The 16,929-nt window shown below is 34.7% G+C and overlaps 1 protein-coding gene across 1 annotated transcript in view; it reads left to right on the top strand.

The window, feature by feature from the left end:
* Nucleotides 1–16,093, top strand: part of LOC147394171 (uncharacterized) — a 62,925-nt gene extending 46,832 nt beyond the window's left edge. The window contains exons 29-42 of the mRNA XM_086453411.1: nucleotides 3,866–3,934; nucleotides 4,037–4,207; nucleotides 4,305–4,352; nucleotides 4,478–4,619; nucleotides 5,253–5,350; nucleotides 10,091–10,235; nucleotides 10,327–10,415; nucleotides 10,540–10,650; nucleotides 12,177–12,251; nucleotides 13,121–13,186; nucleotides 13,324–13,512; nucleotides 13,608–13,718; nucleotides 14,805–14,885; nucleotides 15,675–16,093. Of these exons, the coding sequence (XP_086309537.1) occupies nucleotides 3,866–3,934; nucleotides 4,037–4,207; nucleotides 4,305–4,352; nucleotides 4,478–4,619; nucleotides 5,253–5,350; nucleotides 10,091–10,235; nucleotides 10,327–10,415; nucleotides 10,540–10,650; nucleotides 12,177–12,251; nucleotides 13,121–13,186; nucleotides 13,324–13,512; nucleotides 13,608–13,718; nucleotides 14,805–14,885; nucleotides 15,675–15,854 (1,575 nt within the window). The 3' untranslated portion in view covers nucleotides 15,855–16,093. The remainder of the gene's footprint in view (nucleotides 1–3,865; nucleotides 3,935–4,036; nucleotides 4,208–4,304; nucleotides 4,353–4,477; nucleotides 4,620–5,252; nucleotides 5,351–10,090; nucleotides 10,236–10,326; nucleotides 10,416–10,539; nucleotides 10,651–12,176; nucleotides 12,252–13,120; nucleotides 13,187–13,323; nucleotides 13,513–13,607; nucleotides 13,719–14,804; nucleotides 14,886–15,674) is intronic.
* Nucleotides 16,094–16,929: the final 836 nt, after the last annotated feature.

The following is a 16,929-nucleotide window of genomic DNA, read 5'->3' as shown; positions in this document are numbered from 1 at the left end:
TGATGACTCCATTATAGCGGCAGAAGGAGCAGACTGTCCTAAAGACGGAGTGGAAGAGGATCGTGGTATCAGATGATGATAAAGCTGAAAGTAGTGGGTCTTCTCCTGACCAGTCTTTCCACAATGATTGCAAGTGAGACCATTCCCTTTACCACGACCACAGCTATCACAACCGCAACTCCCCGATCCCAAGGTCCGAGAGTCAGAAAAACTCGAGTTGGCTGCTAAAGCCATCTGATTTGTAGCCGGATCAGAGAAAATACCAAGCGTCTGAGAAGGGACAACATGATGATGACACTCATCACTGTCAATGGTTGCAAATATCTCAAACAGATAGGGCAAAGGGTTGGTGTTAAGCATCTGGGTTTGAAGTGTCTCAAACTTAGGACGTAAATCCATAAGAAACCGATATATCTGATGTCGAGAAATCCTCTTAACCACATACCTAGCTGCCTCTGCAAACAACTCAATCATAGACTAATAATGGGAGAGACCCATCGAGACTAAAGAAAATCAAAGTAATCGGTTATACTCTGAGTCTCTTGGGTAGCCATAAATCCTTTAGTCATTCTTGACATGTGCATATGTTTGAGTGAGAGCTGACCACAAGGCTAAGATAAACTCATGATACATAAACATGGTATAGATGCGCCGCTCCATAGAATTAAATAATCACCCAAGAATAGTGCAGTTGTCGATTTCCCATTGTTCAAATTTGGGATCGATGAGGGGTGGTTTAGTAATGGTACCCAAAAGCCATCCGGTTTCCTCTCTATTGCCCAAATAAAGACGCACAGACCAAGACCAAGATTGAAAATTCCGACCATCTAATAGAGAAGTGGTGATACGCTGGGCTGAGAAATTTGCCCCAAGAGTCGTATTAGAATTCTTAGACTCTGGATTCATCGTCATTACTTGTGACTTTGGTTTGAAGGGAGATCAGTGTGTAAAAAAAATCGCAGGTAGAAGGAGGGTGCAGCACTGTTGCACCCTCACAAGTAGTCTAAAAACTGTATCGCAAGCCCCAAACAGCAGTTATGCTGTTGCAGATCCTCAAAAACAACCTGTACTAGCAGACCTACTGTTGTTGCATCCTCACAACAGTCCAGAAATTGCTGTCGCACCCTCAAACGGTCCAGAAACTGTATCGCAGGTCCCAAACAGCAGTTACATTGTTGCAGATCCTCAAAAACAACCTGTACTGGCAGATCTACTGCTGTCGCACCCTCAAAACAGTCCAGAAACTGCTGTCGCACCCTAAAAAACAGTCCAGAAATTTCTGTCGCACCTTCAACAGCAGTTATGTAGTTGTTGCAGTTATACTCAGCCCCCAAGAAGCTTATCGCAGGCAATGGGAGGCACTCCTACAAACAGAAACCCTAGCCACAGGCAAGAAAAACCACTTACGACAGGTAGAAACCCTATCGTAGGGTAGAAGCACAACACAAAAGATTATCGCAGCATGTGGAGAGAAAAAACAAAGATAGAATCCCTATCGCAACACGCGATCAAGGAAAGATGAAGAAAGCGACCTTCTAACGAAGTTCCTACTAGGTAATTAGGTCTCAAAAACTTCTAGAGTTGTTGATGGAGGGAAGAAGAAGAAGGAAAAAGGAGGAAGGAGACTTCAAGACCCATGACCTAGAGAGGTGAATCCAAAGGGGATCGTTGGATTTTCTAGGCTCTGATACCAAAAAGAATTTTGAGAAGAATTCTGTCAAATCTCTCTTGTGAGAGCTTGGCAGGAATTTATATTAATTAAAAGAGTTAAAAGATAAAAAAGCCCTTACAAAAAAGAAAGAAATAAATAACTATTATTACAAAACAATTATGACTAAAAAAGCAACTAGATTATTTCCAATATTGATTTCCACCGAAATATATACAAAAAGAAACTGTCAGTTAAATTTCATGTCGGAACTTGTGGAAATGGAAATATTTCGGTATATTTCGTGGAAATATGTCGAAATTTAATACTATGATCAAAACAGTGGAGTACAAGGAACTGTTTTAGGTGATATAGTGCTACCGGAGCTAGGTGATATGCAACTAATCGGTACAATACCAGTTTTATAGGTAAAAAATATACATTGACAGATTACTCTAAACTATGTTTCAGGCATAAATAACTTCAAGAGATGATGTATGGAGCAGATAAACTACTCCTTCAAGGACATATACTTAAAAAAGGACTCCCAGTTTTGTTTGCTGATATACTATTATTAGTATTATGCTAAGATACAGTACAGTAACCAGTGTTTGTTGTTTACATAAGCCAAAAGATATGATTAGCACAGTAGTTGTACCTTTTAAACTTTTTTTTTAATAACATCCATGCATACGAGAAACTAATTAGACATTAAAATTTACTTGTGAATTGTATTGGTAAACTAGAAAACGGATAGTTATCACGCTACGCACATCGTTACTAAAGCATGGTTTAGTTGTTCATTATTTTGGTAGGACCAAAGTTATTGGTGGCCATACTAGTTCATGTCCTTGGATATTTACAACATTCTAGTGTCATCCTTGATGATTTTGAGGTCACTACTGAAAATAGTAGGAATCTACATACAAATTTGAAAATAATTACAATATGATGCAATGTCGTCAGCTGCTTTGTTTGCTTTCTGAATATACGATGATTTCCAATCTTTGAGGATGTTGGAAGTCCCCATTATTACTCTCACGTATGATGCCCTCCCATGCATGGAGCAGAAATTTTGGACAGATAGCTGCCACCCTTTACTAGATTTAGGAAAAAAAATGCTTTTAGTTTCAGATAGATGTTTTGCAGCCACTATACAAAGCCTTCCCTTCTTTATTGTATGCTGTTGACATGATCTAACCTAAACTCTAACCATGGTTCTTGTGAGCAGATGTGTCTCAGTTAGGTGAAAATATAAGACAAACACAGGCAATATGAAGCACTCAGAAAATGATGAAATGAACTGAAACATTCTGAGATAAACCCAAAACACTGTTCACCAACTGTTGGAAAGACACCTTCATTTATAAATGGGCCACCTAGTGATTGTAGACAACTGGCGTTATAAAGCACTTGAGGTTACTACCTGTTTGAGTGGGACTCCTGAAAATCAAACAATGTTAAATATATTTTCAAAGCACACCGATATAATAAAACACAATGGTGGGTCCCACTCCAGTTATAGTTGTCGTATAAACATCCTACTCTAGCTACAGTGGAGTAGAAGTCCACACTACCCCACTTTATTGTCTTTCCTCTTGACTCCCGTCAACTTTATTATCTCCCCCCCCCCCCCCTTGTCAATTATATCCTTCCAATTTTACTATGTTTCCTCTTTTACCCTTCTAACCCCAAAGAGGATGTCTGTGCCACCATAGGCACAGGCAAACTCTAGTAAATATAATGGGTTATCTTTATTTTTTTAGGGGGATTACGTTATTTGTTTTGTCTCGTGCATATAAATAATCATCAACACCACTATCTTCATAACATGATAACAATGCCTTATCCCGGCAATTTTATCTTTCCAACTTGACTTTTGTTCCTCAATTAAGTTTTTGAAACTACAAATCAGTATACATATGAGAAGATTTGGGAAAACCAGCTACCCACCTCACTCGACTGTCCTTATCCCGCTTCGTTCTGGAGCCAGTTTAAAGCTCAAGACTGATTCAAGCTTGTCACCTGTATACAAATCATTTTATTTATATACTTTGCAAATGAAATTATTATTTAATTATATATTGATTATTACTCTATTCATATTCTGACATTCTATTTAAGGGTACTATTGGCTGCACTACAACCAAGATTTTTACAAGTTGAAAATTATTGTACTTACTCATTTTGGCCTCTGGTTTATTATTTGTTCACCAGGGGTCGACATGTATAGTTAATTCAGCCAGTGAAAGAGACATGGCTGTATTTGCAGCAGGAATGATCCAGGCACAATACGCTATTAAACTTATATTTCTTTATCGGAGATGCTTTCTTTTCTCTCTGTGGAATGAGGAAATCCATATTTACGAGTCTTTATTTAATTGTCAGGCAGAACTGAAGGGCAAACGTTTCTTATGCCGAACTGCGGCTAGTTTTGTTTCTGCTCGAATTGGAATAAAGCCAATTGCCCCAATCATGCCAAAAGATCTAGGAATAAGTAAAGAAAGAACTGGAGGACTCATAGTTGTAGGATCATATGTTCCTAAAACCACAAAGCAGGTCTAAACTGCAATTTTCTGCTGTTTTTTTTCTTACTGTTTTTCTCACTTTTCTTGAAATTTTTAGAATTTTCATTTTTGAACTTCACATTTCACAGGTTGAGGAGCTAAAAGCACGATTTGGCCACATTTTAAAGAGTATTGAGGTGACCCAACTACTATATACCTTTCTTTGTTTGTTGCAAACTATAGATTTTCCTTTCTTACATTGTTGTTGTTTAATGGCCGTAGTAAATGTAAATCTCCTTCCTTCTTTTTCCCTTGTTAATAGGTATCTGTCGATAAAATTTCCATGAAGTCATTGGAAGAGCGAGAAGAAGAGATCAATCGAACAGCTGAAATGGCGGATGTTTATCTCAAAGCCAATAAAGATACATTAATAATGACCAGTCGAGACCTCATCACAGGAAGCAGTTTGTCTCCTCTTCCTTCATACATTTATTTCTTGCATCAAATAATAATTCTGTGATATGATTAGCTAAGTGACTATTTTATTTTGTAAACTGCAAATTGCAATAGGGTTCTCAATTATCTCTTTTAACTGCCTTGAACATGAGAGACAGATGTTCTTACTACTGATAATAATTGAATATGATATACAGTTAAGTTCTTTTTCATGTGGTTCAAGTAATAGTTTTGCATTTTTAATGAAAGAGATACCTCAACTTCCAGTTGAAGAAATAAGAAGAAGACAAACAAATGATAAATTAGGGTTTTGTGATGGCACAGCCATTACAACCTACCTATACTTTCATTATCTAACATTCAAATTATGCTAGATTCCCTTTTACTAACAGTAAGTAATAAATTCTAAAAAACTTCTAACTGTGAATAGATTTTCCATGTCGGCTTTTCTAGTCAATGAAGATCTGGTCACTATAATATTTGATGGGACAAAAGTTAATGAAACTCGAGAGTTTGTTAATAAATCAACCAAGACCATTTTTTTCTTTTTAAATTAATAGAGATATGCCAACAATTCTTTTATATATTAGGTTTCCTGTTCATATAATTGCCTCTGAATGACTTACCTTTTCATTTTACAGCTCCTTCTGAAAGTTTAGAAATTAATTTCAAAGTCAGCTCTGCATTGGTGGAAATTGTTAGGCGGATAAATACACGACCCCGATATATTCTTGCAAAGGTATTTCCATTTATTAACGCTTCTAACTACTATGGTTTTTTTACTCCTGCTAATCAACGAAGAGGCACTAAGCTCTTGTACTTCTCTTTTTTTCATATGATTTTTATTTACCGCCAATTTGCCAATTTATGCATGGAATTGGCGATCGGTTTTCTTTATAATAAACCTCTAATTTGTAGGAGCCAGATTTGTGTTATATGTTGATTAAAAGGTTTCCCTTGCATTGAACTTAACAATTAAATTGTTGTTTCTTTTAAAACTTTCAATCAATACATGCAAATAAGAATGATCACATCTTGTTGTTAATGTGCTAAGTGATGTAAATTCTTCATAAAAGTCAATCTAACATTATAATCACAAGTTACAAATATTGGATATTTCTAGTTCTCTATTAGCGTCTAATCACTTGCTAGTGTATTCTATGTATCTATAAATTTTTCGACAGGTGATGCTGCTTAAATGTAGTACTGAGTCTGAAGTTTTATTTAAGAGGAGTCAATTTACGCTTCTTGAAACATAGTTATAATTTAGAGATGAAACACACTATGGAATGGAAAATACCCATTAAGTCCCATTATATCCTTCTCAACGCCCCCTCAATTAGGAGCATGACATCAAACAAGCTCAGCTTGGGCAAACGATGTCTAGATTTGGAAAGTGTTTTAATAAGGATATCAACTTGTTCACTGGATTTAGTATAAGATTTAATCTTTCCAGACTAGACCTTGTCATGAATGAAATAAGAATCTGATGTAATCGGATCTGGAAATTTGGACTAATTTGTGTGAACTTCAAGAGAAGTTGAGAAGTTAAGTTGGAAGAGAAAAATCTCTCTCGAATCTATTTTATTCAACCAAAAACTTATTTACAACTATATTCGATGTCCTATTTATAGGCAAAAGAAACATAACAACCCAAGTGAAATTACTATACTACTCTTACATGAACACTTAAAGTAACAAAAGAAAACTAAAGAGAAACTACTCCAACAAACAACTAACTTCAACGACTAACTAACTAACTAACTCCAACAAACTATTAATCCCAACTAATTTGCTAACTCTAACAAATAACTAACTATAACAAAAGTAACAAACAAATGGAAATTAACACACAATACTAAGTGTAGAAGACAACATTTATGCATTGCATCAGACTCCCCCTCTAAAGAAAAACTTGTCCTCAAGTTGGGAGTAGCATCAATATTGCCCACGTCAACAACATAATAAAGTACAAGATGCTTCACATTGAAGAAATTAGAAATATTGAAATGTGGAGGAAGTTGAACTTTATTGGCATTGTCATTAATCTTGCTCAAAACCTTGCAAGGACCCAGTTTTCTATCATTCAACTTCATATAAGGTCCTTGAGGTTGTCTTTCTTTGCTCAAAGCCACCCATATAAGATCTCTTTCTTTGAAAATAAGTTTTTGTCTTTGCACATTAGCAATTGCCTGTATTTGGCATTAGACTTCTCAATTTGGCCCTCACGTGAGCATAAAGAGTCTTCATATACACTTCCATATCCCCTTGCTTGTTGTTTATCTTCTTCAAAATTGGTAAAAGAGCCAAATCCACACATTCTCCAAGAACTATCCTTCTTGGGAGTCAAATTCCAATGTCCTCCACTTTGATGATTAAGAACAAGGAGAGTTTTCCTCATCATGAGTGCAAGCACTTCTTCAAAATCTCCACCAATCTCTTTATTTAGGGACTTGCCATAGATAGGGAGCTCTTCTACTGGTTTTGTTTTCACAATTTCCTCACTTTGATGCTTAGGAACAAGGAGAGTTTTCCTCATCATGAATGCTAACCCTTCTTCTTCATCAAGATCTCCATCAATGTTCTTATTGGAAGGTTGATCATAGATGGCTAGCTCTTCATTTGGTTTTAATTCCATCATTTCCTCTAATAAAAATACCTTATTGCGAGGATCATTTGCCTTCTTACAGTCCGAAGACTATTTACCTTATGAACTGCATCATAATCTACCACAGTGTGCTTGGTCCACTAATGGAAGATAGGGTTGGTAACAATATGAATGGAAGCTTGATGGTCACAAATATCTCCATTGGATCTAGAGCATTAATGCCTTACTCAGTCATAAGATTTTTGACTTGTGTGAACTCACATGTATGTGTAGCTAATTCCATATATTAATACTCAACCTTTATACTCAATTGGGTTACATCTATGAGTTTGAATGGAGATACCTATCATTCTTGAAGATGATAGTTAACTTATCCCTAGGTGTAGCTCCATCAAGGGCTATATATATATATATATATATATATATATATTGATAGGTTAAGATCAAAACTTTATTAATAGGGAGAAGGGAGGCCCATCATGGGCTATTTCCTCTAAGAAATAAAAAAGTATTTTTGGAATGGTCAACTTCAATACCAAAAACATTTCAATGGTCCTATGTCTTTAATGTCAAAAACATGTTACAGATGTTTAAGACATCAATCATAAATAGTCATCTCCAGTCACCATTTTCACAAAATTTTGGAAAAATTTTGGGATCTTTAATTTTTTTCCCCAAAAACCCATTGTCTTCAACATTGATTCCTCTTCTTCCAAAATCTGATTAAATGTTCTTTTATTTCTAAATAAGAAAGTTGATTTTTCCCTAGAACCCATCTTCTTCAACCCCTAGAGTAAAGTTTTATAATACATGAGATTTTCATGAATTCTTTTGGAACTTTCTCGGATCTATCAAATTAAACCAAATTGATCCCCTGCTGAATAATTGTCAAATTCGGAGTTGGTTGTTGTGCCAGTCACGATACTGTCATACACATAGTCTAGAATTTTTGTTGTCCCTTAAGCACCATGATGAACAAATACAAAACTATCAAATTGACATAAACAAAATCCAAAGGAAATAACCATCCTATTGAAACTATCAAATTATGATCAATGTAACTGAGTCAAGACATAAATGTCTTTCATTAGTCTGCATTCCTTAAGGATAAAACTAGGTGAAAGACTCATGTAGACCTCTTCATGTGCATTAGCATGAAAGAAAACATTCTTTACATCTTGCTAATGGACAACGTAGTGTCATTCAACCAACATAGAGATTAGAAAGCTCAAGAGATGGGTTTTGAAACCAAAGAAAATGACTTAAAATAATCAACCCTACTATTGTATTGAGAGAGGAAATATCCATCATTTGATTTTTCTCAAGGCTTCCATTTATTTTCCATGGCCACAATACTTGTCATTCAAAAAAGAATACATTTGTAGAGAACAAAGACACATTTAATAGACCTGTCACAGAACTTGGTTATGGAAGGATCATGATTATGAATAAAAAAAGTCATCCAATTTTTTTGGGGAAAGAATAAAACAATTCCTTATTTGGTACTAGGACATTAACAAAAATTTGACCCTCTAAAGTATGTGAATGGTTAATCAAAGGGAAAAGAGGACTCAAAATTGCTTCAGACCACAAGTATGAACACCTCATAATTTGAGAATGGCACATTTTACTTCTAGAAGGTGACAATGTTTCTCCTTAGCTGTGCCATTTTATTGGGGTGCCTTCCGTCATGAAATTTGAGCAATTACGTCTGCTCCTCCAGGAATAACTGAAGGTTTTACTGGAAACATTATTTAGCATTTTCTAATTATAGAATCCTATTTCCGTGATCAAATATGTTTTAATCATGGCAACACTTGTATACTCTTCATTAAACACAACCATGTAACACAAGAATGATAATCAATATAAGAATTAGAATAGCAATAGCCAAGGAACAAACAAAACGAGGGCCCAAACATCAAAATGTGTAACGTTAAGTGTTCCATCAGTTTTGATTTCATTTAGGATAGGTGATTTTAACCTTTTAAACTATTTTCCAATTCCCACATTTCAGAATAGAAAATAAATATAAAGTTAAAAGGGAAATAGCATTTTCAATCCAAATTCCAAACAAAGAAAAGTCGCCTCAAAGACTTCATCGGCATAACTTTCTTTATTGGATAAATAAAGAACAAATTTATTGATCAAGGGAAGGTCGAGGTGACCAACCCCATAATGCAAGGAAACTAGAGGAAACCAAAGGTATCCACTGAAAGGTTCCTCTAAGAAGAAAGAACAACACCTGAAGCATCTTGTAGATGGTACAATCCCCAACTCTCACAAGTTTAACCATAAAAGTCTTGAAAGATGCACGAGTGGAAATTTAGCCACCTAATACTTATTTATAGGCCACATCCTCACCAACCTCTACATCAACCGTATATGAAGTGAACTTCACTCTATTTGTAGTAAGGGCTTCACTTATTCTTTTTTCTCTTTTTGGTGTGCAAGACTTGAACCCATGGCCATGAAGTTGCACACTTGCACTGAATTATGTCAACCAATTGGGCTATGCATCCAAGCTCAAGGGCCTCTCTTTGTTCAAGCAAAAGACTAGATAGTGCAAAATGAAATGGGCGAGCAAATGTTGATTAAAAATTTATATATTAGTTTTGCGGATGATGTAAAGTGTAAACTACAATGAGAGAAAGTAACCATTAACCAATTGCATGGAAACCTAATTTCTCAACTCATAGTGGACAGTAGAGCCAATTAAGTCTTGTGTGTTATTATCATATTCATATCTGGCTCTTGAATTGCAATGTTTAGTATTTAAAAGCTACGATATTGTTTTATTCGTTTATCTACATATATTCTAGATGGAAAGGAAGTTTATTTCTGTTGATCTATGTACAATTTTGCATTCAGGGTGGCATTACTTCATCAGATCTTGCTACCAAGGCTTTAAAGGCAGAACGTGCCAAGGTTGTTGGACAAGCCTTGGCTGGTGTTCCACTGTGGCAATTAGGTCCTGAAAGTAGGCATCCAGGTGTTCCGTACATTGTTTTTCCAGGTAATTCTAGTTTTTGATTAGATGTTATTATAGAGTTTGAACTAGCTTCTGCATTGGGGCCTTTTAACTTATAATCCTTGGCTTTCCATAGGAAATGTTGGTGACAGTACGGCAGTGGCAGAAGTTGTAAAAAATTGGGCTTGTCCAGTTAGACTTTCCTCAACAAAGGAACTCCTCCTTGTAAGAACGTCTTGCTAATTTTTTTTGTAATTTAAATATTTTTCAAATGTAATTATATTATTTTAAAAGTTTTATAATTTAAATCTTTTTCAAACGGTAATTAATTATATTATTCTATATCAAGAATGCGGAAAAGGGTGGATATGCTGTTGGAGCATTCAATGTTTATAATCTGGAAGGAGTTGAAGCGGTTGTTGCTGCTGCAGAGGAAGAGAACAGTCCTGCCATTTTGCAGGTGAGAAGTGTTTTGGTAAACTCTATTCATTTATTTTTATTTTTATATATAATCAATAATTATTTATCCACCATGGTCTATTGTAATGCCTTTCACTTGAGAACATTGTTGGTGTTCAGCATAATATTTTAATGTCCTGTGTTATTAGGAAACTAAAAACAAACTAACATGGTTATAGGGTTGTCATATTATAATTTTATTCATTTGAGAAAGATGACTTTGATAATAATAAGATAGATGTAAAGGTGGGGGCATTGTTGGCTTCCGAATTTTGGTTTTAACAAACACCTATTCAACCTTCTCTTTTTATGACAGCAAAGTTTGTGAGGCGCATCAGATTACTTCATAACTTGCATATTGGTTGTGCTGTTGCTAGGTAGTTGGTAACTTAGTATTATCCTAGTAATAACATTTACATTATTTTATTTTATTTTATTTTGCTATTTTTTGGCATGATCTTTACTGCATATAAAAAATTGAAACATTAATTTTTTTCTTTTTTTTCACTTAAGCCCCGCCTGGGCCCCACTTTGGTCCTTCCTAGGCCCTATGGGGGTCACATCTTAGGCCTCGCCTAGCGATTTAACCTTGAATTGTATGTTTTTTTTGCTAAAAAATATATTAAAAACTTAGGATAAATATCAAATGTTTTATATATATTTTCATAAATTTTAATATTTTTTTATTACTATTTTTTTATCATTTTTTTTCTGACGTTTTCTCTCCTTATTTAAACTCATATTCCAAGATGGTAACTATGATTAGAACCAAGAGGGACGTGTGCAATTAAATCATTTCCAACATCACTGATGCCACAGAGCCATCCTCAAGCTTTGCTCTAGCCGTCTAAGGCAATTGGTGACCTATAGCACCCTTGAAATACTTAACTGATGAATCCAGTCAAGTGACGTCTATCGGAACCAGTCTTAGACAAATATTGGCGTAATGAGGTCTAGAAATACTAAAGGAATTAAGGATAGCCTCATCCATCCGCACAGCCAACCGAGACAAGGGGCATAGCACACTCGAGTATAACTCATGTATAACTTAATTTATAAATTACTCAGGAGTTCAATTGCTACTAAAGCTGCTTTATTATTTCTGATTCCATCTTAATTCTGTAACATTTCGTACTGATACCTGGTCATATTTTTATGTGATTAAAAATGATTTTATATCATAAAATTCTGTGATTCTGTTCTCTAAGTAACTTCTTGGTTGTGATATTAAGGCAAGCAGTTTGTGCTTCGGGGAATTACTTATTGTGTACTTCAAACTAGGAAAAACTCAGTTGTTCAGAAGTGAAGTGCTTTATGTCATTGACCATGACTAGGATTCAGATTGTTCCCACCCTAATATTTAGGATTTCAGTCTTGTGTATGCAAAGTGCATGGGAAGAAGAAGTTCTTTTAACCTCTAAAGTCTACACATACATTAGAAACTGGTTCATTGATATAATTGTTTTTATCTTCGCCTTTATGATAATTGCAGCACCTTCCCTGTATCTAATATGTTATGTTTTCCAGATTCATCCGAGTTCCTTGAAACAAGGAGGAATTCCCTTGGTTGCATGCTGTATCTCTGCTGCTGAACATGCCAATGTAAGTGGTATTTAATGTAGTTAGCATATAGAAACAGTATACACTCCGTACAGATACTGCTTTTAGAATTAGTAGTCCCATCATGTTAAACATTAATGCAAAATAATGAACATATTAGACAGGTAGCCATTGTTATCCCTTTCAATCTGGTTTCAAATCTCATCACCAAGATGACTTGCCCGAGTCATCTCTGTATTGTCCATGAATGAGATGGATAGACATGGCGTCTCAACTTTGCCATATCTCCCGTGACAAACAAAATGATTTGGAAGAGATTTTTAAAATCTCTTCTGAATCAGTAAAACTCAGCTGAGACAACTGGGATTTTGTATATTTTACTTAAAATAATTATTGTTTTAGTATTTAAATTCATATTATCTAAAAATATATATGATTTTATGACCAACCATCTTCTAATCTAACTTATTTTATAAAAAAATAATAAAAAATAATAATTTTTTTCATACAAATATATTCGAATAAATAATTGTAAATTGAGTTAAATGTTCTCTCTTCCGAGACAAGTTGACTCTTCTGACACAATTTGGTCTCGTCCATGAATGAGACGAGACGTCAAACCAAGTTTGAAAACTATGCTTACAATTGATCTTGGGTCACTGACCAAAAGTTCCCTTTTGCAGTTGAGCCCATTGCTGGTGTTCTTTAAAAAAAAACAGTAACTTGCTGCACCATTAAACTCATGATACAAACCTCCGGAAATGTCAGAAAAACCATGGTTAAAATTTCATTCCGTTTCAGATCAATGGAACATTCTGTTTCATCACAATTTGTTATATAATGCATCTCTGTTGTACATACAATGTATCATAATTTTGTGGGGGTCTGAATTGAGCACAATTTTTTAACAGGTTCCAATCACTGTTCATTTTGATCATGGAAGTACCAAGCATGAGTTGGTGGAAGCACTTGAACTGGTATGTAGTTAATTATCATTTTGTACTCTCATTGCTCTTGGTATCACTTAATGACAAGTTGTTGGCTCACTATTTTCGATCGAAGGCATATATTTCTGGTTTATTTTCTAATTCAAATGCTATGACAATCGTGTCAGGGATTTGATTCTGTTATGGTCGATGGTTCACATCTTCCATTCAAGGAAAATATTGCGTACACGAAGTACATATCGTACTTGGCCCACTCGAAAAATATGTTGGTAGAAGCTGAACTTGGCAGATTATCAGGAACTGAAGACGACTTGACAGTTGAAGACTATGAAGCAAAGTTAACTGATGTTACTCAGGTGACTATCAATTTCTATTATTAAAAATCAAAATCTTTTCAAATGGTGAAGTTTCGAAATATTCATCGAAATGTTGTTTTCTATATGAAATTCAGGCTCGGGAATTCATCGATGAGACAGGAATTGATGCTTTAGCCGTGTGTATTGGAAACGTCCATGGGACATACCCAGCAAGTGGCCCTGATCTGAGACTTGATTTGCTTAAGGTCAAGTATCTGAAATTATGTAACTTTGAAACTAGAATTCATTTGTGTGTACATTCATCTGTTACCGACTTAACACTTATTTTTTATTATTGCGTGGAGAACTCTCCTTCAGCTTTATCTTCACTAGTTTCTCTTTCACAAACTTCAATATCGTCTTCAATTCCCAAGTAGAAATCTTTATTTCAAGAATCTTACCATACATATTCAACATATAGTGGTGGTCTGCATATTTCGATGAAAGATATGTTACTTCCTTTAGTAGTCTTCATTCATAACTTCTTCTTAAGTTATACTAACGTTCTAGGTAAGATATCCCTATTTTTCCTACTTGTCTAGAGCATAGTGATTTGCAAAAGAAATCTATATTTTGAAGTAATTTAAATTACCTCGGTGGACATTTTTCTTCATTGTTGCATACTGGCTAGATTCAGGTTTTTGGCATACCTGACATGTATCTGCTCGATAGGAGTGCAACCTGATCCGGTTCAGACCAAGAACTGAACCAAATGGATAGCTTTGGGTTGTTTTGCTTTGGTTTGGAACAAGTTGCAGTTTGGTTCTGGGTTTAGAAAATGGAGAACCGATCAAATTTGGTTTGGTTCTCAGTTCAAGGCTTGTATAGAACCGAACCTTATATAATAAACAAATAAATATATTCATTTATTATGAATTATTTTAGGAGTTAGGACATAGATTAATGATTATTATATGAAATTTTATATTTATTAAAAATATGTTGTTTACAACTAAGTCTATAGGATATTGGCAACCCATGGAACCGAACCGACCTTAATTTGGTTTGAGATGGTTTGGTTCTTGCTCTAATTTAGTGGAACCGACCTACATTGGTTCGGTTCCGATTTAGCCACAATCCGAACCAAGTTTAACCCCCTACTGCTGGATATACAGTGATCTCTAACCTCTGTTCTACTCAAATATGGCTCACTCAGAAATTCCTGAGAAATAAAGTCTTTTTTTTCTTTTTTTGCTTCTTTTGAAGCTGTCTCATTTACAAGTAATAGGATTCAATGCCAACTGTATCCATATTATTTAGGTTATTGAAGCCTACTTTTACTCTCCATCCAGGACCTTCATGCCATGAGTACAGAGAAAGGTGTGATTCTGGTTCTCCATGGAGCCTCTGGAGTGCCCAAGGAACTTGTAAAGGTACGCCTATCCATCTAATATAATTCTTTCTCTTAGTTATCTTATGTTGTTCAATCTATGGTCAAAAGCTCTCGATAAACGTTGCCAACAGTTTCTATATAGCAAAGTTTGCAGTCAACCTCCAAACTTGAACTTAGCCATCCAACTTTTCTAGAATGGGGAAAAGCACCATGAGACTTGTTGCTTTCTATCCCAAAGATGGTATTAAATTTTGACATATTTCCACGAAATATTTTCATTTCCAGAAGACTGGTACAAAATTTAGCTAGTAGTTTCTTTCTAGATATATTTTATTGAACAGTTAGTTTCATTGGAATAATTCAATTTTAGTTTTAGATATAAAAATGCAAGATTGGTGGCAATATTTAAATAAACAGTAAATTTTTATTGAAATATTCTTTGTTTAGAGTAACATTTATAAAATAACTTTATAAACTACTTGTAGAAAGGCTTGTAAATTGCACATAATAATTTATTCAGTCTTTCGTAGAAATGAATTATGATTAGTTAAACATTTATATCATCCTAGTTTGATGTATTCATGTTAGCGCGCTCAGATAATCATGCATATACAGTTGTCCATATCTAATTAGTTGGATATATTAGTGATTTATTCACACTTTAAGAGAGAAAAAGATATAATGACGCGTTAAAATATTGCTCAATGGTTTGTTCATTTAAGCGAGTATTTTACATTTAAAGTTGCATGTAGTTAATGTGATATTATTATTGTAAACTAGGGTATCAAATATTAAGCTTTTACATAATTTTTGTATTCATTTTTAACAGGAATGCATAGAGCTTGGTGTGAGAAAGTTCAATGTAAATACGGAGGTCCGGAAGGCCTACATAGAGTCCCTTCGTAGCCCTAAGAAGGACCTCGTCCATGTAATGGCTTCTGCAAAGGAGGCCATGAAAGCTGTGGTAGCTGAGAAGATGCACTTGTTTGGTTCAGCAGGGAAAGCATAAGCATGATTTTAGGTGAATCAAATTGTTATTATTATTTATTTATTTTCAAAGGCACTCCTGGTGAGTGAAGCCTTGAACTTCTGTGTCAGAACTCAATGGAAACACTAGACTTAGCATGATATCTCTGCAAGATGAACGAGTACAAGATTATCATTTTTGAACGTTGGACTTGAAATTGTTCTAGATCTTTTCGATTCATCTTTTAATTAATTCTATTCTGTTTTAAACTTGCCATGAAACTTCAATTTCATACTTCAGTGCAAGTGACGATTTGGTTAAGAGTTGAACTTCAAGCCACATCTGGTTAACTTGAACTCGTCCTGCATCTTTAACCGCCTGTCTTACTCTTGGTACCTCTGTAATGATGGTTCATTGTCTTTCTTTAGTAGTGGACCACTACCGAGCAAATTATCTTGATCATCATCTCTTAATCTACCAATGCTTCTGCATGATTTGATCCCAGCAAATGTAATAAATAAATAAAATGTGATTGTTGTGGCTGTTTGGGAAATGAGTTCAATCTGTTTTTCAAAAATCTAGGAAATGTGAAAATATTTGGCAAGTAAAACAGGAACTTGAGGGAAACAATATATGAATCAATCTGGTAAAAAACTAGCAACACATCTTGATCAATTTTTTCCCTTTTCGGATTATAAACATCTTTTAGAGTTTTTTTTATTTTTTATTTTAAGTAGTTTATTTTCTTTATCCAAACACAAGGACTACCTAAAATTAGGAATATTTTGCATGCTTGACTGAGAGGTTACACAAGTGAATGTGTTTTATGTTTATTATATGTATATATAATACATTTGCTTATTCTAACATTAATATAAATTGTTCAATTTGTGAAAACATGCAAACGATTTCTACATCCAACAATAATGATCTATTAAAAGGAAAATAATTAGGAATTCGAAAAGCCTAAACATGGAATCTTCAAAGAAACACACTTTTGAACATATTAAAGAGTGTACACCAAAAGAACAAAAATCTCAAGAAGCAAACCCGTTTGTTTCCTTCAATCAATACATTCATTTGCTAATAGTGTCCCATGTAAGATTTGCTATCATTT

This window comes from Akebia trifoliata, chromosome 9, assembly GCF_017979445.1.
Source record: "Akebia trifoliata isolate Shusen 1 chromosome 9, ASM1797944v1, whole genome shotgun sequence".
In the NCBI taxonomy this organism is placed as follows: Eukaryota; Viridiplantae; Streptophyta; class Magnoliopsida; order Ranunculales; family Lardizabalaceae; genus Akebia; species Akebia trifoliata.
The sequence above is the reverse complement of the archived record's forward strand: the minus strand, read 5'-3'. Positions and strand labels throughout refer to the sequence as shown.